Here is a 26,778-nt window from a genome sequence, read left to right on the forward strand (position 1 = left end):
GAATTGCCCTGTCCCATTGAAGTATCTCAGGAACCAGTGTCAAGAAGGGGAGTCGTTCCTTTGAGTGGAAATGGATTTTCTTCTGTGCTTAAAAACATCGTTGTGGAGCGTGCAATTTAATATTGCTGCGCAATACCCAAAAGAGCTGGAGAAGCTCAAGAGGTCATGCAGCATCTATCTTCAACTCTACAGCTCACTCAATAAATCTTATTCTCCTTGGAAAAAATATGAAACTCAGTATACAGAATAATTAACGATCGAGAGCATGGCATTATACAACCAAACTCATTTACTAACAATCATTTGTCAATTATTCCCTGAAAAATTTACAATTATAATGTCGTCATTGAGAACTATTTTTAAACATAACCTCATATCAGGAATCCTCGGTACAATGACAGACAACACGTTTGAAGTCACAAACGTGAAGCAAATGCAGCATGTTAAAATTAAGATATGCACAACATGAAAAATGGGATTTTATTACCAAAGATAAACACACACATCAATTTGGTTAGGCAATTATATAACCTTAAGGCTTCCTGGTAAGTTTCTCCAGCATCGTTTACATGACTTGTGACATTAACTAAATGAACCCAGCCAGCCATCACATATACTAAATTTTTTGCAACTAAATTAATAAGGTTGTCACTCTTTACTGCTAGGAGAGTGTTTCAGACTGGAGATATGCCTGAGACATTCAAGCTCTACTCCATTCAACTGAGGAGTTATTTTTACTCTCATTTTCTTCAATGTTCTCATAATAGCTCAAGCAAAAGTTTTGACAATGTTTTGCAACAATCTCAGCATTTGTAACTTTATTGCCGAATGGATTTAGGTTTAGGTTGATGTCTGAAGATTTGGTTCAGTCCCTACAGTGCTATTTTATTGCATTAATTTCCAACTCTTTTCTATCGACATGAAATTAATCCACCTACGCAGACTCACAAAAATTTTGAAATGACTGACAACATTAGAGGGATTAGTCTAAAACATTTGCATTCCCACGTGGTCGGGGTAAGCCTATGGGACAGCCCGCGACAGGTCTATGCCGTGACACAAGAGCTGGAATAACGATGAGGGTCCTTACCTTCTGCAGCCACTGTGTGTTGTTCTCCAGGATGCCTTCAAGCTGCTGCAATCGTTTTAAGGACCAGTTGGATTCCACGGGAGAAGGAGCATCCCTTTGAAGTGAATTGGATATGTGGTAATCAGAGGAAGGTTGGCAATTCTCAATCTCTGGAAGGAGAAATGTATAGCTGCAGGGCCCATGTTGAATCTGGTGATGACGCTTATCTAAATTATCTGTGCCTTTATGGTAGGAGCTGGTCACTGACATAGCCAGAAGTGTACAAACAGAAAACACAATTGAAAAGTAGTTTGATAGCATTCTGGTCATTTCAAACTGAGCTTCCTCACCGTGTATGCTTCCAAACTTTAGCCAACTTCTTTCCTTTGTCTGGTTCTTTGTAGACGGGATTGCTTGGTCATAGATTCAGAGTAAAAGAGTTTCTGTTTCTCCTGATGGGTTGTTCTGACAATTCACTGGCTTTATGTGATCTTGCCAAGAATTTGTTTTCCTTCTGTGACTCAGTGATAAGGCTTAGTATGTCTCACAGCCCACGTTGCACTGACAGATACGGGAAGCGTTCAATTGCTCCTAATGGTGAAGCTTCTTCCCTCTTCAAGCTGGACTAAAGCCTGTGGATGGCACGATATTTAAGCAAAGCAGGTTCTAAGTCAGTGATCCTCTCTCGCCAGCTGATTTAATCGGAAGAGTGATTATCACATGCTTTATTTCCTTCAGCAGTTTTTGTCATAAGATCTGACAGTTTATCTCAAAGCTCCATTCTGATAATGAGGGATACTTTACACTATTGTCCAGCCCACGCTATTTTCAGACAAGAGGCACTAAATCAACTCGTCAGTGAAATTCTGGGCAAGCTTCCATCACCTTCGGAGAAACAGAAGTATGTTAAATGCACTTTCCCCAACTCATGCCGTAAGCTCTGTAAAATACATGGATCAAAACTGTGCATGGGTCGAACAGTTTCTTCAATGGAAACCTTTCAAATAAATGCAAAAATATTATTTAAACTTACCATCCATCACAGGGACTTTGATAAATGACTTCTGAAAGATAGGCTTTCTATACAGCGTTCTAACATTTCTTTAAGGCATGTAAGCCTCTACTTTGCAGGTTGGAAACGACTTTCTGTTTTAGGTTCTAATCTTCCCATATTCTGTCTCATGATAAACCCCTGCTCCAATAACTCTGTTTCTTATCCACTGTTACTTTTGAAAGAAATGTATTGCCTTTTATACCACTGTCAAAGAGCTCATATAGCCATTTTAATATGAAGTTGTTACAAGAAACTTGGTAGCCAATTGGCCAGCCTTCGGCTACAGTCGTATGATAATAAACTAATAAATTTGTTTCAATTATGATGAGAGAGAGATTTATATATTCTGATCAGGGCTCAGAAATAAACTCCACAGCCCTTAATCAAACAAAACACTTTCTGATTATTTCCCTTATCCTTGTCCATTGATTAATTTCAGGTTTTTTTCACCACATAGGAACATTAAAGGAAAAGGAACAAATCTATCATCCTTTTGGCCTAGCCTGTGTGTGACTGCAATGTGGACATTGCTCCACACCAGGTGGCGACTGTAGATCTCACTGGAGGAGTTGTGGGTAAGCTGTGTTGAGCTGTTGCACGGCAAAAGATCAGTACTCGCAGATTCACAGCCCCGTTGGTAAAGGGAATCGGCAGTGTGATTGAAAGTCCCTGTCTGTGAAGTGCGTACATATGCGGGAGAGTGTGATAGGGTAACCAGCCCCTGGTATCAGAGACCCTTGAGCCTGATGTGCCTACTTGCATCTTTCTAGTTTTTGTCTCGTACAGTATAGAAGATAGGCGACCACTGGTATTGGAGTCCAATCTAGCTCCAATTACTTAGTTCTTCCCCTGTTCATCACGCATGTGTTCAATAAAATGAACGTTGATTGTTACACTTGTGTCCAGACTCGTCTCTCTGTAAACCCATCGAACCTGATACTTTCCAAACTCAACCACAGTATAATGAAGTAAAATGTATAATTTTTCATTTTGGTCAGAAAAAATTAAATCAAAGCCAAGCAAGTGAGAGATAGCAGGATTTGTAAGAGGCAGATTGATCCATGTGACCTCTTAATTATTTACAAGACCATTTTGCAGCTATAGCAAGTTATTATTAAATCTAAGAGATAGTGTAATTATTGCATTTGTGAAATGAATGAAACTAAAAGGGAGGAAGATTTTGTTTAGGTTATATTTAACATAGTTGAACTTTATACACTAGTGTCCTCATTTTTCAAAGAAGAATATAAATGAATTAGAGCCTATTCCATGGAGGTTTACTCAACTATGCCTGGCATCAGCAAGTTGTCTCATGAAGAAAGGTTGGACAGGCTAGGTTTGTATTTTCTGAAGTTTGGACAAGTGAGAGGCAAATTGATTAAAACCTAAAGTATCCTGTCCTGACAGGATGGATATGAGGGGACATTTCCTCCTGTGGGAGAATGTGGAAGCAGGGGCTACTGCTGCAAAGCAAAGAGTCATCCATTTGAGACAGAGTTGACATGATATTTCTTCTCTCAGTTGACCGTGAATCTTTGAAATTCTCTTTAAAGCAGGTGGAATCAAAAGTGCTTGAGTATTTGTTAAGACAGAGGCTTGTACATTCCTGGCTGAAAGGTTTATCGTGCAAGGCAGGTCTGTGAAGAAGGAAGTTACAATCAGCTCAGCCATGATCTTATTAAATAGTGGAGCAGCTCAAAGGACCAAACTATCATTTCCTGCTGACACCATCCTAACTATATCATTCATGCTCACATCAGATTCAGGTCATGATTTAAAGCTCCAATCTCAATATTTGAGCAATCATGTCTTAGCTGGCACTAAAATTTGGTTTAAATTTATGATGCCTCCGCTATTAGATACGATATACATTGAGGCTCCAACTACTTTGTTATTATATAAAAATATCCAGACAGAAAAGTCTGAAAAGGACACTTCATTTTAACTTTCCACAGATACTGCCATACTGCCTGACCTGTTGAGAGTTTTTTGTCATTTTGTTTTGTTTTCATGCAACTTTCCCAAGAATCTTGGCTAGTATGTGTCCCATCTTCAATGTGAGTTCAAATTGTATGTTTTGTTTTTATTTTTTCATCTCATTGTATTTTGGTGGGACTTCAGACAGCAACCAAAGCTCTAAATTACCCTTTTATGATAAAGTACATTGAAATGTCCTGAGATTGTGAAGGAAGCTGAATAAATTCAAGTATTCATTAATTTTAAGTATATCTTCAACATTTATTTAAAAAAAATGAAGGATATGTAATTCCCATTCAAATGCATGTTGTAAATGTGGTAAAAATGGACAAGAATGAAGTCAGTAAAAAAAACTTGTGTAAGCTTCAATTCAAATCATTTGCTGATCCTTAGTAGTTTTTTATAGAAATATAATAAATGGTTGGAATATGTTATTAAATATGCAGTAATTCTAAAATAAAATCATGTCCAAACTTGGTTTCAATTCTTGTTTCATTTCTCTGCCAGAGACACCATGCTAATTTATATTAGCTGATCTCCTGTGCCATGGATTATTGGAAGCTGTAATAGTAAGTTATATTATAAGGTTAGCACATTTTATTATGGAAAGAGCTAAATACAGAGCTACAGCTGGATCCCTTTAAGGCTGCGAACATTCCAAGTTCTGCATTGCTTCCCTATAATCCAAGTGAGTTTATTTCCCTCCAAGGTTGTTTTACATGGTTGATATATGGAATACACAAAACATTTAAACATGTTTCCTGAGAAATCTATCAATGCACCATTCATTTTTCAGATGAACAGCTAAGGCTCCAGAATGCAGGGCAGGAACATGCATATTCCCATCCGGAACTGCTGCATGCACAATTTTAGGGGAAGGATATCATAAAATGGCAATCCTACTTCCTGTCCTAGGTTTCAATCCAGAACACTTGGCCCATTCCTTACTCCTTGATTTCCCCAGCTTCATATTACTCTCTGTCAATCTTATTCACAAGACCTTTGAGTTGGTGTCAAGGGCATCCAAGATCCTATTCCAGAGTTGGGGTCCCCATCCATAATCAGCTATGGAATTGCAAGGGAGAGAGATAATAAAATAGCAATGAAAATAAAACCTAGGCAAATTTAGTGAAAGGAAAATCCATCTCACCTCCTAAAATTATTATAATAATTCCCAATGGTAATTTGGAGATGTGACTATCGTGCAATTGCTGCTCCAGCTCCACTTCAGTGGGTGCTGAGTAAAAAGTGTCAGGTTTGTTTGAAGTTGTTCTCAGGTGTTACATTGGCAGGGTAACCATACCTCTCATATCGGAAACCACACAGAACTGTCCATCATCCCTGAGTTACCGTCCAGCCTCTCCAGCCTGTCAATCAGGTGTGGGCCTGCCTCTGCTCAGCAGAGCAGGATATTTAAATCTGAGCACAACATTATTCACTCTCTTTGCCAAGTCCTGAACTCTTTCTGGGTCATTGTTGCCACGGTGGGCACCATCTGAGGGGAATGCAGATAAGGTCCTAGCAACCCTTAGGCTGACCAGGGTATCACTGGCAGCCCAGTAGATAATGATATTGCAGCAACAGTCCTCTGTTTACTTGGGGTTAGACGCTGTGTATCTTTCCCTTAGGTAGCCATTTAGGGCACAGTCAGGAATCAGAACCCCCCCCCCCCCTCCACACCGCCCGCGGGTTGTTATTCCTGGCCTGGGTAAGGGTTTGTCCACACTCCCTTGTCACTAAGCTCCTTTCCCCCGGTCAGGATTCCAAGGTTGGGTGCGAGCCAGTAACCTTAACCAGTGTGTGTGAGTGAAAGTGTGTGAAGCTGGTTCTACTTGAACTTGTTTAGCTTAACCTGTGTCTAGGTGTTTGAGCCAATTAACTGTGTTTGCTCCGGGACTGCCTCAGAGCCCTTTATACTGTGTACTGTTTTAATAAAGCACATATATTATTGCACCACACTATGTCTAGACTCATTTGCCTGCTGTATCCACAAACAAACCCTTTCCACACAATACATCAAGGCTTGGTAGAAGTATAAATCAATGCACACATTATCTACTACATTGCAGTTTGATATTGCCTTCAATTATATTTATATTTATCGCACTATATATTTATAATTATATTTATCGCACTATATATTTATATTTATATTTATCGCACTATATATTTATAATTATATTTATCGCACTATATATTTATAATTATATTTATCGCACTATATATTTATAATTATATTTATCGCACTATTTTCCCATTAAACAGAAAAGAAAAAGGAAATGTTTGCTAATATTTACAGATTTAAAAGTTTAAGCAAGCAATTTCATTTCAAATTATCTTTAATTTATGTCACTTAAATATGCTGGTTGCATTCCCCTTGGGGTGTTACAATACTGACATGGGATTTATTTCTAGAATCATTGGACATGTCTTTCCTTTGATGTTATTTAATCATGATCTGTGTAATTTATTTCTTCAAAATTTACAGCAATTAATTCAAATTCAGAAACCATCAACAATTTCTCTTTCCTTGCTATCGTGTGACAAGTTCAAGTGGCCTTTGCGAACCTTTCTGATGCAGAAAAGACTCGGGAGGACGTTATTGGGACTGAAGTTCAAAGGTGAGGCTGCTCAGGCTGAGACCTATTTCTCTCTGGAAGATAAACAGCTGCAGGAGACTTTACAGAGATTTATAAAATCATGAGGGAGATAGATCAAGTAAATAGACAGTCATTTTCTCAAGTGTAATGGAGTGAGGATGTGTAAAAGATTTAAAAAGAACCTTTTTCACACAGACCTGCTTGAGGAAGTGGGTATAATTGCAATTGCTTAATACTATTTAGAGAGGTAAGCATAGAGGAAAGGTTTACAGAAAAATGGGACAACTTGATCAGATTCAGATTTATTGTCAGAGTAAATACATGATATCACATACAACCCTGAGATAACTAATGTAAACAAATTGACCGTTCAATACAGAGAGAATTTTTAAAAATAATCTATAAATTGCACAAGTAAACATCCTTAAATGAGTCCTTGATTGAGGAGTCTGATGGTGGGGGGGTAGCAGCTGATCCGGAACCTGGTGGTGCCAGTCTTGTGGCACCTCTACCTCTTTCCTCATGGCAGCAGCGAGACAGAGCGCATGCTGGGCAGTGAGGGTCTTTGATGATTGCTGCTACTCTTTGATGGCAGCGTTCCCTGTAAATGTTCATGATAGTGGGGAGAGATTTGCCTGTGATGTCCTGGGCTGTGTCCACTACCTTTTGGAGGGTTTTATTCTCAAAGGTTTTGGTATCCCCATACCAGACTGTGTTGCAGCTGGTCTGCACACTTTCCACCAGCTGAGAAGTTTGCCAGGGTTTCTGGTATCATACCAAGCTTCCGCACACTCCTAAGGGAGTGGAGGCATTGACGTGCTTTCTTCATGATGTCAGAATGGACAAGTTGAGCTGAAGGGCCTCTTGCCATGCTGTCAAACTCTATGACTTCATGTCGTAAGACCCCATAGCATATAAACTATTATTGGATATCAGTTTTCTGTATGCATATTTAATCGTGCACATTTTTCGGACAAGTTATGGAGTTCTACACCGCAGATGTAGACCCTTCAGTCCAATTGTTGATGCCAATTAAACTAGTCCCATTTGCCTGTCTTCAGCTCATATCCATTCCAACCTTCCCTATCTGCATACAATGGTGCAAATAGCTCCTTCAGGGCTCCTACCATTTCTTCCCCAGCTTCCCTTGGATAGACTTGGTCAGACACTGGTGATTTATCTACCTTACTGCATTTTAATATCTCCAAAACCTCGCTTCCTGTACTTTGGACTCGAGACCTCACTATTTACTTCCCCAAGCCTCCATGTCTTTCTTTACAGTAAATATAGATCAAAAATATTCTTTTAGGACCTCACCTAAACATCTCCAGATAGGGACTCGTTGAAATTTAAAGAACCTTATTTTTTTTTTCTGAGTTATTCTTTTGCCTATTTGGGATTCTCCTTTCTCATATTTTCCAGAGTCATCTTATACTCCATTCTTTCATCCTTTGTACTGCTCAACAAATCACTTGTGCTCAACTGTCTATAACTGACCTATGCTTCCCTTTTCTTGGCCAGATCCTCACTATTGCTGGTTAAATTGGGTCCCTAATTTTGCCAGCCTTTCCCTTCACTCAAATAGGCACATGCTTTCTTTGAATATTCTCTATCTCTCTTTCCTAAGCATTCCAGATGCCATATGTCTCTTTACTAGCCTCCAACCTCTTCCAAAGAATGTCAATCGCAATTAATCCTGATTTTACTGTTCCCCAGTTTCAGACTTTAACTTGTGGACCAGTCCTATCTTTTCCCATTGCGATTTTAAACCTCAAGTTATAGTCACTGGTCCTAAAGTGCTTGCCTACAGACACCTCAGTCACTTGAACTGTGGCATTTCCCAAAATGAGGTCTGATGTTGCAACCTCTCTAATTGGCTGATCTACAAATTGCTTGAGATTTTTTTTAGATACACTTAATAAATTCTGTCCCATCAACATTTCAGTATGTGCAAGTGCTTGTCAATGTGAGGAAAATTGAAAACATCTACCTTTATGACTCTGTTCTTCCTTTTATTCTGTGATTTCCCAGCCCAATGGGAATTAAAGGTTCAAAGTCCAACTTAGCAAACACCTTGGCCCTTAATACTTTGATATACAAGTCCTTTAATGTGTGCTCAGTTTGATCCTGCAAAGGCAGACAGTTTTGCTTGGTTTGGATACCACAACAGTGGGTGCTGTTCAATCACTCTATACATTTTTATACCTTGTACTGTATCATTTTGACTCTCTTCTCCCTGCCATGACCCTTTAGTGCAGACGGCACCAATATAAGCCTGTTGTACACTGGATTTATATATAGCTTTATGTGTACATGGGTCTTGTGCCTCTTCAAGTCATTATACAAATTCTTGACATATCTCTGATTTATGCCAGTAGCTCGCCAGATGTGGTTGCAAAATGCCTTCACTCTACATGTTCTTCCAATCTACCTTTTGTGACTTGAGTCAATATTTTCCTCCTGGGATTGGTCCGTTTGTGGAGTAGCTGTGGCTTTGAGTGTCTGATCAGAATAAGTCTTCAGATTCAGTTGGCTACTTGTTAATGGTACTTTGCTAAGCATTTTAATGATCCTATCCATGCCCTTAAATCGGCAGTCACCAACTGTACTGATGCTCATATCAACAGACTGATCACTAACTTTCAGTTTAATTTTAAAATCAGTGCATTTTCCATTATTGTCGGCAGCACCAGATATTGTGCTGCAGGTTTTGTTCTTCACTCTGCTGCCCAGCTTCAGTAGTGCACAAGGATCTTGTGATTTTCTACATCAGGGTTACTCTTGTATTGATGCTGCCCTGCCTTTCTCCCCTGGGTCTAGTTTTGAAAACTCAGTGGATCTGTTCTTCTGTCATTTTTGCAATTCAAGCAGTTTTTGCAGTGATCTCACATATTTACAATCGATGACCTCCATGACATTCCTGGCAGATTTTCCTGCCAAACTCATTCAAATGATTCAATCTTGGTATTGCAGATCTCGTTTTATTTTGCAATTCCCATTTGTTCATGACAGCATTCGTACTGATATCACGCGCAAGTCTTGAACCAGCCAAGATTCTTCATTGGTTTTAGAAGTACACTATCTACGCTGCTGAAGATCCAGCTGCGCTGGATGGGTCACGTCTCCAGAATGGAGGACCATCGCCTTCCCAGGATCGTGTTATATGGCGAGCTCTCCACTGGCCACCGTGACAGAGGTGCACCAAAGGAAAGGTACAAGGACTGCCTAAAGAAATCTCTTGGTGCCTGCCACATTGACCACCGCCAGTGGGCTGATCTCGCCTCAAACCGTGCATCTTGGCGCCTCACAGTTCGGCGGGCAGCAACCTCCTTTGAAGAAGACCGCAGAGCCCACCTCACTGACAAAAGACAAAGGAGGAAAAACCCAACACCCAACCCCAACCAACCAATTTTCCCTTGCAACCGCTGCAATCGTGTCTGCCTGTCCCGCATCGGACTTGTCAGCCACAAACGAGCCTGCAGCTGACGTGGACTTTTTACCCCCTCCATAAATCTTCGTCCGCGAAGCCAAGCCAAAGAAGAAAAAAAAAATCTACGAAGATATTTAGTATCATAACACACATGTATTTCATGTTTTCTTTCAACACTGTTAAACTCCAATTGAATCTGTGCTGCAATATTTGGTTCAGAAAGGCAAAAACTCAGCGTTGACACAGATTCTTCAACATACACAATGCTTAACCTTTGCAACTCTGAAATCAACTCAAGTGCCACATTGAAATCATGGTGCAAATCCTTAATCACTTCATGGAAGAAAACATCCTTTGATACCAAGTGGCACACATGTCCAAATTTATCATGATTTCCTCAGATCTTTTATCTGGAGTAGTTTTGGATCTACTCTCCATTACAGAAATATTGTTTGCCTCAAACCATCTCTTACCTGTTTATATTAGAACTGAAGGGTTCATGTGATCATAAACATTAAGGATTGCAAGATGGTTGGATTGGGTTTCAGGGCTATCTTAAGAAGAGAGTAACATACGATGTAGGAGCATGAGATCTATCACAGTTTCAACAGCACGTCAATTTCGCCACCAGAGGAGAGAACGCCGTGGATCGGGTGTACACCCATGTCCCTGGTGCATACAAGGCTGCCCCTTGCATCCACCTTAGATAATTAGATCCTTGGATCATTTATCAGCCCTGCTAATCCTGGCATACAATCCCTGGCAAAACAAACAAATGCAGTTGGCAGAGAGACCAGCACATGGCCAGGGATTGGTGTGGGGGGGTGGGGGGGGGGACAGAGCCACTACTGGACTGCTTTTTGAGATCATGGAATAGAGCTGTTTCAGGGATGCGGTCACTTACCATGGTTATGTAAATATTGAGGAGTATGCAAGCTCATTGAGTGGCTACATTAGAAAGTGCATTGGTGAATGTTACTGAAATCAAATGCTTCATAACCAGGGCTAATCATAGACCATGGTTGGATGCAGAGGTGTGGGCAGAAGAATTAGTGGGATCTCCCTTCCCCCTTTTAGCATGATGTTCTGAGAATATTGTCTGAAGAAGGCTTGAAAAAATGATGAGGACCCCTATCATCCCATGCATAGTATATTTTAGCTACTCCCATCAGCAAAGAAAGGCTGAAGTATCCGAGCCAGAATGGGCTGAGAAATAACTTCTTCCCATGGGCAATGAGATTGTTCAATAGCTGATGACTGCTTATACAAACCTGCTACTCTTTATTTAACAATATATATTTATTTTACACACACACACACACACACACACACACACACACACACAAACACACACACACACACACACACATGCACACACACGCACACACACATGCATACACACGCACATGCACACACCTGCACACGCACACACATGCACATGCGCACACACACGCACACACACATGCACACACACGCACATGCACACACACACACACACACACGCACACACACACACACACACACACTCACACTTACGTTGCAGTCTAGTTGGAATTTCACCAAGGAAGTGCTATAGTTTTCTTTCAAAACACTATATTTATTAGTAACTATAAATAATATAAGACATTAGTTGAATCAAAACCAACTATTTGCAAATATATGTGTGTTTGTGTGTGTGTGTGTGTGTGTGTGTGTGTGTGTGTGTGTGTGTGCGCGCGCATGTGTATGTGTGTGCATGTGTGTGTGCGTGCATGTGTGTGCGTGTGTGTATGTGTGTGCGAACGCGCGCGTGTGTGTGTGTGTTTGTGTGTGTGTGGTGGGGGGAGGGGGTGGAAGGAGAGAGGGGAAATAGCCAAACCATATACAGCTTAGGCACAATTCTGGAAAGTCTTTCCAAAATTCAGTCTTGGATATCCACAGATCCATGTTGAAACGTAGACTTTTACAGAAGTAATCACAAAAGATATAGGAGAGACTGAATGACTGAACTGCCAAAAACTCACAAATCCTCAATGAATTTCTTCCAGAGAAATATGCTTTTGTTCGAACAGTTGTCACAACTCCCCTTTACCTTGCCTAGGGGAAATGAATTGCGTAACTTCCATGATACTTCCTAAACCCAAGTGTGGGTCAATCCAAGTGACCTTTCCTTTGGTCACGGTGGAGTTCAATAATTCCCCTGACAGGGAGAATCAGCCAAATTGCCCATTATCGCACAGTCATTTCTGCTCAGTGTTCGATGAGATGGCTACTGGTCATAAAGTGCTGTTCCTTCAGTGTTCCACACACAGGACTCTCTCAACATCTGTGTCCCCGGAAAAAGCACCCAATAACCACATACAATATAACCATTACTGTAAGGAAACAGGCCACCTTGGCCCCTCTAGTCCATACCTATTTGTGATCTCCTCTAGTCCCACTTACCTGCACCCTGCCCAATCCCCTCACACCCATGCACCTATCCAACTTTTTCTTTACCTCGGCCCCTCTAGTCCGTACCTATTTGTGATCTCTTCTAGTCCCACTTACCTGCACCCTGCCCAATCCCCTCACATCCATGCACCTGTCCAACTTTTTCTTTACCTCGGCCCCTCTAGTCCGTACCTATTTGTGATCTCTTCTAGTCCCACTTACCTGCACCCTGCCCAATCCCCTCACATCCATGCACCTATCCAACTTTTTCTTTAATGACAATGTCCTTTCTCTTCTCCAAAGTAGTGAATGTGGTACAGACTGTACTAGCTGATGCCATCCAGTCTCTCCACAGCTGTGAATGATTGCAGCCTGTGCAAGCCCTTAAAGTGATACTCACATTAAATGAAATGGGAGTTCATAATACTTCCCCCAACAAAGAAAACTTTGACCTGTCTGAGCAAAATTTTAACTGTAACCTCAATGTTGAAATAATATATTTACTGTTGTTACATGATATAATACAAACAAATATAACTTTTTTCAGTGGTGGATATAAATAATAAGTTTCATTTTTATGCAAAATATTGCAAACTTAATAGCCTGAAAGGAAATCAGCAACTACATTATCCTTGCCTCTCATATGAGTTATCATTAAATCTTATTCCAGCAGAATTAGGCTCCAGTTTAACAATCATCTATTTTTGTTTTTTGTTTTTTTAATTTTACTTAATAACACCAAGAGTTTATGGTCAATATACACAACAGGTGGCCCCTGAGCTGTGCAGATGTAAATATCGAAATGCTGCAAAACCAGTACAACAATTATTCTCTGTGGTAGAATAATTCATCTGATGTTCATTGACTTGCTTGGATTAGTAAGGCACCGGATGATCAACATCATCACAACTATTCCTTTGTAATGACACTGCTCCTGCAGCTTCATCACTGCCATCTACTGCTAAAGAAAATGGCTTCTCTAAGTCAGGTGACTTAAGCACAGGCTGGTGACATAAAATGGCTTTCAGTTTGTTAAATGCTTTCTGACAAAAGTTCTGTCCAAACAAACTATTCATTCTTCTTCAGAAGGTTAGTCAATGGAAGGGTGATACCACCAAACCTTTAACAGAACTTTCGATAATACCGTACCATTCCCAAACACCTCCTAACAGCTTTCTTACCCGTGGGAATGATGGGAAATTTAGAAATTGTCTGAACTTTCGCCTGATCAAGCGCCAACTTGCATTGACCAACAACATAACCAAGATAAATCACAGTAGAATGGTTAAATTCACCTTTAGATAAATTAATATTAAGGTTTGATTTTTAAACTTTGTCAAACTATTTCGCTAATGCTTTTCTGTGGATTGTCAACTTGTCATGCTTGTCAGAAGCTTGTGGGGTCCTGAGATCCAGAGAGCGATGCCATCTGGAGCTATGCTCCTGTTAGGGTCACCCATGGCAGTAAGGTCAAGGGTGAGATCCCCAACAAAGAACAATCCAACCAAGACCTCAATGGTGGAACAGGCAGAACAAAGTTTTTTCAAACTCAATGGCTATGAAACAGGGGCAGATGTCTTCACTCTGTGATGCATATGCTCTAAACCTTGAATCACAGCTTGTACCATCTCATGGTCGCTGGACTCCTTTGTTCTATCATCAACCAATACCGCTGGTGAAGGCTGTTCCTTGCTAAAAGCCAAGTTCTCAAAATAAAGACATGGCAACTCTGTGTTTTATGTCTCCGATTAGGTGTTTGAACTATGTAGTTGACTTCATTCACCTTTGACTCAATGTCATACAGGCCGTATAATTTAGCCCTAAGGTGAAGGGAATTTGTTGGGGAAAGGATTAACCAGTTTAAAAGTTCTCACCCTACCCTTTTTATCGTACCAGACCTTCATTTTGCCTTGAGCCATTTTCAAATTCTCTTGAGCTAATTTACAGACTTTCTGCAAATGATCTTTAAACTTTAGAACATAATCTAACAAATTCAACTACATATCCTCATTGTTCTTTCACCAACACTAAAGGTACTCTAACTTGGTGTCCAAACATCAGCTCAAATGGACAACCTCATCCCAGTCTTTCTCATTCTCAAAACATCATGTTTTTGAGGGTCAACTGAACCCTCTTCAAGGCCTGTTGAGATGCAGATGGTGTGACTTGGTTAGCTTCTAATTTATAAATTATCTGCTGAAACAGCCTCGACATGAAATTATTTCCGTGGTCTGATCAGATCTCTTTAGGTAGACTGGCTAAAATGAAAAAAAAAAATTATGAGCTTTTGTCGCAGCTTTAGCTTTAATATTTCTTGGTGGTAATGCTTCTGAAAACTTGGAGGCTGTACACGTGACAGTTAGCAAATACTGATTCCCAGCTATTTTCTTGGGCAATGGGCCAACATGATCCACAATAACTTTAGAAAATGGTTAATCAGAAGCATGAATGGATTGTAATGGAGCCATTGGGGGAACCTGATTAGGTTTACCCACAACCTGACGAATAAAACATGTTTGGCAAAATGTCAAAACATCTTTTCTTAAACCTGGCCAATAGAATTGTTTTATAATCTGATACTTAGCTTTCTTACACCAAGATGACCATGTGGGGCCGAACTATGGGCTGAAGTTAAAATTTAATCTTTATTGGATTTAGTAACTACAACCTGATGAACAACTGCCTATTCATCACTAGGAGAGATATCAGATGGTCTTCACTTCCTCATCAACACATCATCCTTGGCACTTTATCAACTTCATCATCGGAGAGAGGCTTATCTCAACTTCAGTAAGATTCGGATCTTTGTTCTGCCCCACTATAAACTCTTTTTGGGGAAATGACAAATCTTTACACTCAGGTTTAACTCCATAACTCTGGTCCAATAAAGAAGGTAAAGGCTTGGGCATGTCATTACAATCTGAATGCTGTTTTGAACTATCACGGATTCCAGCCCCTGTGAATTCAGGCTCCACGGGACTATCTGCACTGGCAAGCATTTTAGCCACAGCCTGAGTCACTGCACAGGATGGATATATATCAGAATCTGTCTTTGTCTCATCAATGACTGGCTTAGCTGTCAACAGCACTACTGGGAAAACTTTACCCTTTGCATGGTATTTTCCTAATCGTGACAAAACCCCCTCCACTGGTAAACTTGATTGGATCCCCATTGTCACAGGTCCAACAGCTAATGCTGATTTCAACACTATCCTGTGCAGAGGTATCGACTCCAGATAATCCGCCAAACCTAAAATCAAATTTATTTCACTCTTGGAAGCCTGATTGTCAAACTCTAAAACACAGTCCAACATGAGTGATTGGGCAGCCCCAGTATCTTGAAGGATTTTCACTGACACTTGTGGTGACCCTTCCTTTACTGAAACCAACCCTTCTGACACAAAATATTTGAATTCATCCCTAATGTAATCAGCAGATCTGGAACCTTGTTGATTTCTATCATTTTCATCTCTTTAAATACATGCATCTGGCGCTGCCTCCCTTTCTTTATTTTTCTCAGCACAGAACCATTTGCTACCACCTGACCAGTTTTCTTACAATAGTGGCAAAGGGGGCCCAAAGGTTTTTCCTTGTCTTGCTTTATCTTTACCCATAGCACTACTTCCAGATGTATTTTCTAACTTTCTTGGATAGGCTATTTTACCCTTTTGGAAGGTTCTACTTGGTATAAACTAAAAGTTGTGGGTTAAAGCACACTTATCTGCTAATTTAGCATCTTCCTGCCAAGTTTCCACTCCATTTTCATCTAAATTTGCTTCTATGTCATTAGGAATTAGCCTCTTAATTTCCCCAACTAACACCAGCTCTCTCAGTGTGTTATAATCATCATTTCTTTTGGATGTGCACTATCGGGTAAAGCACACAACTTTGACATACGCAAAATGCATAACGACTGGTTCACCGATTTCTTCAAATTCCTGAATTTTTGCCTATAAGCTTCCGGAACCAATTCATAAGCTTTAAGCATAGCATGCTTTACAGTCTCATAATTAGCAATTTGTTCAGTTGTAAGGGCAGAGTAAGCCTGCTGGGCCTTGTCTTTAATCACGCTTTGTAACATGAGGGACCAATGGTCTTGTGGCCGTTTTAAACTCTCAGCAAATTTCTTGAAATGCGAAAGTATTTATCACCCTCAGCCTTATCCAATGGAGGAATGAACTTAATCTCCCTACTGGCCACAAACTTCTCACCAGGACTATAGGTTGGAATTCAATTTCTCACTTTCTCTCTCTCAAACTGCCTTTGTTCTCTTTATGCCTCAAATCTACATTTTTCTAACTCAATCTGTCTCAACGGTAACCGCTGCTCAAGGGATTTACCCTCCAGAAACTGTTCTAACTCCTCCTCTACAACATCTCTGCTGTTAGTTTTTAACTCTAATTCTCCAGATCTCTGCCTTTTTCATAGATATATTGCAACAAGTCCCAACCTTTTGGGAAATATCCAACAACTCATACTTTTTCACCTTCAAACCCACAAAGAATGGCTATTTCAAAAACTCATCAATATCAATTGCTGTTGTTTTCTCACACATACTCGCCCTTTAATCGACTGTCTAAAAGGAATCCAACAAATCAAATCAAAACTTAACTGATCAATAAGCTCCAATTTTGGACAGATCCTGGACAAGCCCCAATTTGTTACGTCACAGACCCACAGCAATGGAAATTCACCAAGGCAATGCTACATTTTTATTTTAAATGTGTGTGCACATGTGTGCATGGGTATATGTGTGTATATATAAGTGTGTGTGTGTGTGTGTGTGTGTGTGTGTGTGTGTGTGTGTGTGTGGTGTGTGTGTGTGTGTGTGTTTGTGTGTGTGTGTGTGTGTGTGTGTGTGTGTGTGTGAATAAAGCACTACATAAGTTATCTGTGAACAACAGAGTTGTTTAATTAAATCTTCACAGGAGTTTAAATAATTGCAGATGGCGTGCTATCACAATCACCCGTACTCTGAGGTCATACACCTCCCAGAGTTCTTTGATTCCCCCCAGCCACTGGGAACTCATGATCCTACAGGAATCTGAATCTACAGACACCGGTTTGATAATGGAGTGGCGCAATTCGCCACTATAGATATATATATAAATATTGCATACATATGTTTTGTTGGGTATGTGTGTTATGTCTGTGTTCATGCTTACATGTATTTTCACTGAGGACTGAAGAATGCTGTTTCAATGGGTTGTACTTCTACAATCGGATTAACTTGAACTTGAGTGAGTCACTTTGAGACTTTTCCACCATTTTTCAAGATCATGACAGATCTACTCAGGTCTATTTTCTTGCACAATCCTTTTTCACGTTTTAAATTAAATTAAATTTAGATTTTTTGTTTTTTATTTTAATTTTTTTGTATTTTAAATGTTATAATTATTTTGTTTTAATGAAATTTTAATTTTTTAAATTTTAAATTTAATTTTTTTTACATTTTAGATATTTAATTGCTAAATTTATATTTACATTTATTACCTTTTTAATAAGGTATTTATAATTTTAAATTTTAAATTAAATTTAAATTTAGACATACACCATGGAAACAGGCCATTTCGGCCCATAAGTCCATGCCACCCAATTTTCACCCCATTGACCTATAACCCCCAGTACATTTTGAATGGTGGGAGGACCAACCGTGCCACCCATTATTGATTCCATTCATATCCAGAGACGTATCCATCTCTGTTTTGAAAGAACAGTGACAGCTTCTTTGGTGGATCATGGTGAAGTCTGAGGAGAAGTAGCGATCTTCAGCTGCAAATTAGTCATGAGTTCTCATACCTCACTACCATGAGTATCAAAGCCACTCCATGTTCTCAACTTTGCTATGCTGAACAGCTTTATTTCTTTTCCATTCCATATTCAGGGTCAATGTCGTATAAAAATTTCAAATAGTGAAGTAACATGCAGAATATTGTGAAGGGTCTTCTTAGATTCCGATGAGATGGCACACATGCATAAAATGGTATATGCATGTTCATGTATTCCATTCAGTGATATCATACTTGTACAATCTCAGACAATTAATCTTTTGTACACTCTATGTTTAGCTCCAGCTGGGATCTCATCCAAAAACTTTTAATTGCTAGCAGTAAATCTGTAACAGTACAGCAGCTGACAGGACATGAGAGAAATCTCTTGGTATTTGATTCTGAATTCTGGGTGTTATGTTCATGTGCATGGGTTCTTCGATCTGCTCGCTCAAAGAATCCACCATGTGAATGTTATTCATCAAGACACTTCAATTTGTTCAAGATCTCAGTCAAACCTCACTGATTGCTGCATTTTTAGAGTGAAAAGACTCAACTCTCTTGTGTTTCAAGTGCATTAAATCACATGGTCATCCAGTCACTCTCTTCTGAATCATTATTAGAAGCTCCAAATGATGAAAGGAAACTGGGCACCATATTTTCAATAAAGCTTAACAATGACTAATGTTTCATTTTGTTTTGTGTGCTGATCCTCACTTCTGCCAATTATATTTCTGTGAGTACAGTATTTGTTTCCAGCATTCTCAATACCAAAGAAGTCAATTTCAAATAGTTTATGAGGCACTTGATAAATATGTATCTGTAATTTGTCTTTTTACATTTACATTTATTGCTGGACATATACATACTCATTAATCAATATAATTGAAATTAAGGTCATTGACTCGGTAATTGGATTCCAAATGAGAATGAAATGAGTTGTCACAAGGCATCCTTTCATCAAATCCATTGGAAGAGAGTTACAAAGAGTGGAGATTACACTTAAATTGTGCCACATATTTCCCCCCCCCCCCATCATTTTCCAGATCATTTTATTTGTGCGGGACTGTCCCTTTAAGAGACCAGATTTAGCAAAAGCCTCCAGGTTTTGGAAAGTGACTGTGAACTAGCAGCAGGCTCTTTACTTGATACATTTTGCACAGTGAAAGGGAGAGGCCCTGAAGCAGAGAATATGATACCAGCTTCTTGAAAAGACAGAACACATTTTGTTCAAGTGGCCATTTTAAGAAGGCAATACAAGATCTCCTTTGTGGGATTGCGAAACCCACTGGGCCTCATTGTGTGGTTATAGACAGAATTGTCAGATTTCCTTCTTTTGCTTAGCAAGGAATGAAAAACCACCAGCTGATGCCTGAGAAGGGTTTTAAAGTTGCAAAAGAAATATTGCAGAAGAAATACCACTCCACTTCGACTGACCCGTAAAAGGGGCTCTAATTGCTGGAGAAGGCCCTCGTCTAAAAAGGACATTTCTCTGATGTACCAAAGCAAGCATTTTCATAAGTTAATCAACCTTTTGTCACCCCCAGTCTCTTTCACCCACATCATGAACTGCTTCTTCCATGCAAGTGTGTGTTTCACCATCTAAGGCCTGCACGTCTCCAACATCCTAAAGCCTGCATGTTTCATCATTCATCTGAGGCCTGCAGGCCTCAACCATCTAAAGCCTGCGTGTCGCACCATTCATCTAAGGCCTACAGGCCTCAACCATCTAAAGCCTGCGTGTCGCACCATTCATCTAAAGCCTACAGGCCTCAATCATCTAAAGCCTGCGTGTCACACCATTCATCTAATGCCTCCAGACCTCAACCGTCTAAAGCCTGCGAGTAGCACCATTCTTCTAAGGCCTGCATGCCTCAACTATCTAAAGCCTGCATGTCACACCAATCTCAAGCCCACGTGTCATCACCAAATTTTTGAACTTTGAACCTGGAATTGGCTTCCCAGAGTTGAGCCTTGAGCTGTAGTGGCGTCAGCTATTCCACACACACCAGCATATTCACACAGTTAAAGTTTAACTTAGCTACTTGTATATAAATTTAGTAACCAAGTCAAGTTGTAAAACCCTAAAAAAATTCTCAAAAAGAAGGGTTTGACATATACGCTGGTTATACTTTTGAGACCAAAAATTCACTGATTAAAAATATATTGACGCACAAGTTGATTCTGGAAGCAACGATGTTGCCGCTCCAGCTCAGTGGGCCATCGCCACTGCTGTCTGGTAGGCCGAGATTTTTTTTTAACTTACTTAATTTACGGCTCTGTTACTTGCAATTGGGATGTTTTTTTTTAAAAATTGGACTGTTCCTGGGTATTGACTTGTGCTCCAGTCGACTTGTATTCCAAAATGTACAGTAAGTTTAGAAAAGTTACTTAAATTAGGTTAAGTGTTATATTGTTAATGAAATAATTAAAATATTATTTTAAATATTACACCGTCTGTGCTCATCTTTATCGCTGCTGTCATGTACATAGCAACCTTCATTAATTGGGGCATTGAATAGGAAAGTTGGGAAGTCACGTTGCAGCTGTATAAAACATTGCTTTGGCTTCCTTTAGAACATTGCATGCAGTTCTACTCACTGCATGCAGGAAGGATGTGGTGGCTTTTCAGATGTTGCCTGGATTGGAGAGTATTAGTTAGAAGAGGTTGGATAAACTTGAATGATGTTTTTTTTTGGAAACATGGGAGGCTGAGAGGCAACCTGATAGAAGAAAATAAAAATCTGAGCAGTGTAGAAAGAGTAGATAGCTAGAGTCTTGTTTCCAGGTCATAATGTCAAATGCTAGAGCTCACAGGTTTAAATTGGGAAGAGGAATGTTTAAAGAAGATTGGTGAGGCATTTTGTTTTTAATGGGATTGACATAGGAGATTCTGGTTTCATCTTTCAGATCACATATAAGGCAATTACATATCATATTATGGACTTGGTTAATGCTAATGTAAAACATATGTGCATCATTCAAAGTTCAAAATTAAAGTTCATTGAGCAGGAAGAAGATCAGATGAAGACTTTAAATAAAGGGAAGACCTATAGGTTCACAATCAATCCCATGAGAAAGCAAAAATAATGAGCCTTAAATTCTGGATTTCCTTGCCTGTCAAGAAAAGGAGAATTGCTGCATTGGATTGTGACCAAAGGAAAGGTCATTTGATTGACCCATACCTTGATTTTGGAAGCATCGTGGAAGTCATGCATTTTGTTTCCCCTATAGGAGTTGTGACAACTGTTTGTATAAAAGGATATTTCTCTGGATGAAACTCAACAAGGATTTGTGAGTTTTTGGGAGTGTAGTCACTTAGTCTCTCCCATCTCCTTCGTGATTACTTCTGTGCATCAGTTTAAAAGTCTATGTTTCGACAATGGATTCTAAGACTGAATTTTGGAATGACTTTCCAGAATTATGTCTAAACTGTAATGGTTTGGATATCTCCCACCAGCCCACCCCCCCCCCCACCACACACACACACACACACACACACACTTTTGATTTGAATAAAGTGTTACATAATTAGTAGCTATTAATAAATATAGAGCTTTAAAAGAAAAACAATAACGCTGCCTTATTGAATTTCCATTGCTGCTAGTCTGCAACATACATAGGAACTGTAGAACTATGGATCATTACAGCACAGGAATAACCCCTTATGCCCATCGAACTCATGATGAACTATTATTCCACCTAGTCTGTCTGAAAAATTTAGTTCAGTTCTGCGTAAAGCATGATTAAACCATCCATCATTATATAATTGCAAATCACATGATACCTGTTATTAGGGATGAAAATAACTTGCATTTATAAAATGTTGTACCTGAGAAAATGTCCCAAGTTCTTCACAGGAACAAGGTTAAACAGAACCTGATATTGTGCCAGAGTTACTAGGCCGGATAATTTGAAATTTGGTCAAAGAAGCAAATCATGAAGAAGGAGGGTTAGAAACTGAGATCTCAGAGAGAGAATTCAAGAACAAGCAGTACTCTATCTGTTCAAGTCAGCCACTCTACTGTGTTGATCTATAGCAGTGGTTTTCAAACTTTCCCCCTAAATTCACATTTCACCTAAAGCAATTCCTATGCCATCAGTACTCTGTGATTTGTAAGGCATTGCTTAAGGAGGTGAGTGGGAAGGGAAGGTTGAGAACCAATTATCACTGGAATATTTTGCTTGATAAAATTTGTCATGGCCTATTTCCTTTGATGTTCTGAAACTGTGCACATAACGAATCAATTAGGTATGATTAAAATGGTGGTTTTCAAACTTATTCTTTCCACTAACATACCACCTTAAGCAATTCCTTACTAATCACAGAGCACCTTTAGCATAGTGAATCCTTAAGATGTGACGTGAGTTTAAGGGGCAGTTTAAAAACCACTGATCTATAGCTTCATGACATTGCTTGTGAATCTGAGGAACACCATCTAATGCTCTTTCCTTTATCTAATCTCTGTATTGCTCAACATAGATTAGTTCTGAAACCTGAACTATGGACATGTTTCATAAAATGAAACTGCTGGAGGACATCAGTGGACCATGCGGCATCTATAGAGGTAAAGAGATAGTTGTTGTTTCAGGTCAGTTCCTCCAGCATTTGTTGGTTCTGGATTCCAACATCTTTAGGCTTTAAGGTTTCCACATCTGCTTCACATTAACCTTCTCCAAGTGCATTGTAGTTGTGTTCCATTATCTTATATTTCATCTGCTAATTACAACCCATTTCCCTATCACATTAAATCAGTCTCTAGTTCCATTCTCCAATCTAAAAGTGAACATTGGGACAGATTTTAACATCACCTTTAAACATGATGTTCTGAGAGATTTCATTCATTCAGATGGGAAAGAATAAAGATTCTGACATGAATTGCCATGGCTTTGCAATGGCAACGAGTCTTCCAGCAAAATTGCCACTATTGCCCACAATCCTCTATCAATAAAATTGCAATAAAATCTTAATTCAGTCTTGTTACTGCTACCCACACTTCAGGGGCCTAAAAACAAACCTCCAAGATGGCTTCAGCTCAAATGTTTTATTGAAAATCAAGCAGCTACTTGCAACTTCCATCAAAGCCCTAAAAAAAATGTGATCAAGATGTAAGGATGGATACATTGAAATTCATCTGGCACTGGAACTAAACGTTCTTGTGAATTTGGCAGGCCGAGTATAACGCATGGTTGTTGAAATGCAGTACATTTACTGACTGGAAATGCACTTGTCAGCATTTTTTTAATACCAGAGGGCTTCTAAAAATCTATCACAAAGTATTAAACATACACAAAAAAAAAGAATTTTTCACATTTGCCACATGTGATCGTTTACCTCTTCCCTTCCCACCATTCAGACATTCAAAAACTTCTTGCTTGTAATGCAGCAATTGATTGGCCTTCCTTCCAACTTATTGTACTACATTTGGTTCTCTAATGCTCTTTCCTTTATCTAATCTCTTTATTGCTCAATGTAGATTAGTTCTGAAACCTGAACTATGGACATGTTTCATAAAATGAAATTGCTGGAGGAAATCAGTGGACCATGTGGCATCTATGGAGGTAAGGGGATAGTTGTTGTTTCAGATCAGTTCCTCCAGCATTTGCTGGTCCTAGATTCTAACATCTGTAGGCTTTAAGGTTTCCACATCTGCTTCGCATTAACCTTCTCCGTACATCGTAGTTGTTTTCCATGATCTTATATTTCATCTGCTAATTACAACCCATTCCCCCATCAAATTAAATCAGTTTCTAGTTCCATTCTCCAATCTAAATGTGAACATTGGGACAGATTTTACATTGGTGGACTAAGCACTGCTAAGGAGGTCACCTCCATTCTATTCATAAGGGAGATTCCACTGCCTGTTCCTGTTACTTTCTTTCATCATTGTCCTACCACTTTGATCTTTTTTTTTTGTCCTCACCTGTTCCAATGGAGGCCAAGCTTGAGAAAACTGTCTGATGAAAGAAATGAAATACTGCCTCAATGGGTTTGATGGTACAGGTCAGGAGAGGTCTGTGACTGGTAATTTGAATCAATAGCATCTCATGAGGGAGGAAGTACTTGACCTGAGAAATTACCTTTGTTTTTCTTTCCACAGATGTTGCCAAGACTGTTGAATGTTTCCAGCATCTGTATTTTTTTTTATTTTGCAGTTCAATTCTTGGCAAGTTTTGATGTAACATGAGTTTTCTTTCCCCATGGATGCTGCGTAACTTGCTGGAATTTCCCACAGTTCTTATTATTTCTGGTTTAGTGGACATTTTTGGTCTGTGCCCTCATAGTTGTGGTATCTATTTTTTTTTCTTCTCTGCTCCATCTCTATTTACATCTACCATTATCTACCATCAAGTAGCTTTGCTGCTTAAAACCGATCTTGCCTTCCGTATTAACCCAGATATTCCCTCAGCTCTCCTTGTACTATTCTCTACTCTGCAAGTTTAAATGCAACAGTATTCCCTATTTCTCAGAGAAGATTCTGAAACAGTAGATTCTCTCTCCACAGATTCTGCGTCACCTGATGAGTCTTTCGAGCATTTTCTGTCTTTATTAAAAATGAAATTTCAACTTCCATGAGAGGGAGCTGAATGAAAAGTGCAGTAAAAAAATATAATGCTGGAGAAACTTAACAGGTCAGTGGCCTTTATATAGCAAAAATAAAGATACATAACCAATGTTTTGGGCTTGAGTCTTTCATCAAGGTATGGACAAAGTGTTGGCAGTGTGAATTGCCTAGAGTTATGTGACCTTTCTGGCTGGATCCTAGTTGAAAGTCATCTCACCTGCCCGACAAGGGTTAGATCTGCCCACAGATGAGGCTGACGCACGATTGGTCCTTGCAGGTCAGGTGGACGGATCTTGCATTGAAATAGTCAAGCACATTGCAGTCTCTGGCTTTTCTTTCTTTGTTTGCTGCTACTGCATGGCGACCATCAGTGATCACCAGGATGAAGGCCACTGGTGGCTCCAGATGGCTGAAGGTCATGGGCCAGTCCTGGATCCTGAGCCATGGACAATGCTGGAGGGCAGGTTCATTTGATATATTTGTTAATTGTTGTTAATTAATTGTTTGTTAGTGTGCTGTGCCTGCTAGAGATAGAGAGAGTTGATGATGCTGTGTTTAACTCTCACATTCTCAGTCAGGAGTTGAGAATGTTTAGTAGTGGTATATTCGCACCCAATGTGTAATTAATCGTGTATTAATGGAGTTTGTGTGTGTCCGAGTTTGTGCTTTTTTTGTGACTTCCCCTGTGCATAAAAAAAGCCCACTCTTTGTTGATAACATGTGTCCAGCCTTGATTCTTTTTGAACCCATCGAGCCTATTTTTGAACACCACACACCTGAATAAAATGATGTGGGATGGAAGGAGGGGCAAGGGGAGGAGCATAGTCCCAAAGGCAGGAGGTAATAGGTGGCCAAGGGAGGGAGGAAACACCAGCAAACCAGGGGAGGTGAATGGCTTGGTGAATGGAGAGGGAAGGGATGGAGACCTAAAGGAAAGAAGACAGAGGGATGGAGTAGAGAGAGGAAGATTTTGTTTTAACTGTAGGTATACAAATACCTATTTGGACGACATCTTGGTTACCCTCTACATTTCTAAAATCAGCCCAGGAAAGAAGGAATTTAATATAAATTCAACAGAATATTAACAAGCTTTCAAGAGTTAGATCATGAGGAGAAAGTAGGGAGAGGTAATTTTTTTCACACTTTCAGAGCTTTTCTGAAAATAATTGATGGAAAGGAACACATTCTGTCAGTAAGGCACACCATGATAAGCTGAGCATGATAACTGAATTATTCTGGAGAGGTTAGGGAGCCTTAGCATTATATCATGACTGGTTAAAGGGTGAAGTACAAAAAAAAACCATTTAAAAAGTAAGATTGATATAGCTTTTCTTGGACAAATGTATTAAAGGACATGCCATCACTGCAAGTGGATGGAAGTAAATGAACAAATCAACTATAATTTCTTTAAATGGTAGAAGATATTCAAGAGACTGAATAATCACATCCAAGTGAATCCTTTAATGAACTGTTAGTATTTTCTCAGATCTTGCGTCCTTTTTTCTCTGAGTGTTACATTCTTTCAGTGTCGAAGATCTAGTACTCATTCTAGCTGTCTGTTAAGTTTATACACTGGAAGTTTATAACAGCATCAGAACGAACCACGTTTTTTCAGACCATATTTGCTCCTCTAGGCTGAAAGCTGCATCCATATTGACATCAGCAATTTTAGTGAAGCTAAGTATCGTCCACAGGAGAGGAGAGTGATGTGCAATGAACCATTAAGATCTATGCCCTCTTTTGAAGTGTTACCAGGTTCTATATGTTATATTACTTTAGTAAAGTTACTATGGGGTTGGATAGAGAAATACACACACATAACAATATGTTTTAAGAGACAGCCTAGCACCTAAATCAAAATGCTGTAAACAGCCTTATTATTGTTCAATTGAACGCCTGAAA

At 39.5% G+C, this 26,778-nt stretch overlaps 1 protein-coding gene and 1 long non-coding RNA gene across 11 annotated transcripts in view; one reads left to right on the plus strand and one right to left on the minus strand.

The window, feature by feature from the left end:
* The window catches only part of LOC138741554 (angiopoietin-2-like), a 193,407-nt gene extending 191,510 nt beyond the window's left edge, over positions 1-1,897 (minus strand). For 4 of the 10 annotated variants that reach the window (XM_069895798.1, XM_069895800.1, XM_069895803.1 and 1 more), the window contains exon 1: positions 1,091-1,892. In XM_069895798.1, the coding sequence (XP_069751899.1) occupies positions 1,091-1,399 (309 nt within the window). In that variant the 5' untranslated portion in view covers positions 1,400-1,892. Of the gene's footprint in view, positions 1-1,090 lie in introns of all 10 variants that reach the window. The other 6 variants (XM_069895805.1, XM_069895802.1, XM_069895799.1 and 3 more) reach the window with 5 other exon arrangements.
* Positions 1,108-24,945, plus strand: LOC138741556 (uncharacterized). The gene is made up of 6 exons (XR_011343573.1): positions 1,108-1,221; positions 4,608-4,669; positions 6,589-6,721; positions 22,794-22,878; positions 23,788-23,872; positions 24,817-24,945. It is a non-coding gene; the product is annotated as an uncharacterized lncRNA (long non-coding RNA).
* The last annotated feature ends 1,833 nt before the right edge of the window (positions 24,946-26,778 follow it).

Source organism: Narcine bancroftii, chromosome 8, assembly GCF_036971445.1.
Source record: "Narcine bancroftii isolate sNarBan1 chromosome 8, sNarBan1.hap1, whole genome shotgun sequence".
NCBI lineage: Eukaryota > Metazoa > Chordata > Chondrichthyes > Torpediniformes > Narcinidae > Narcine > Narcine bancroftii.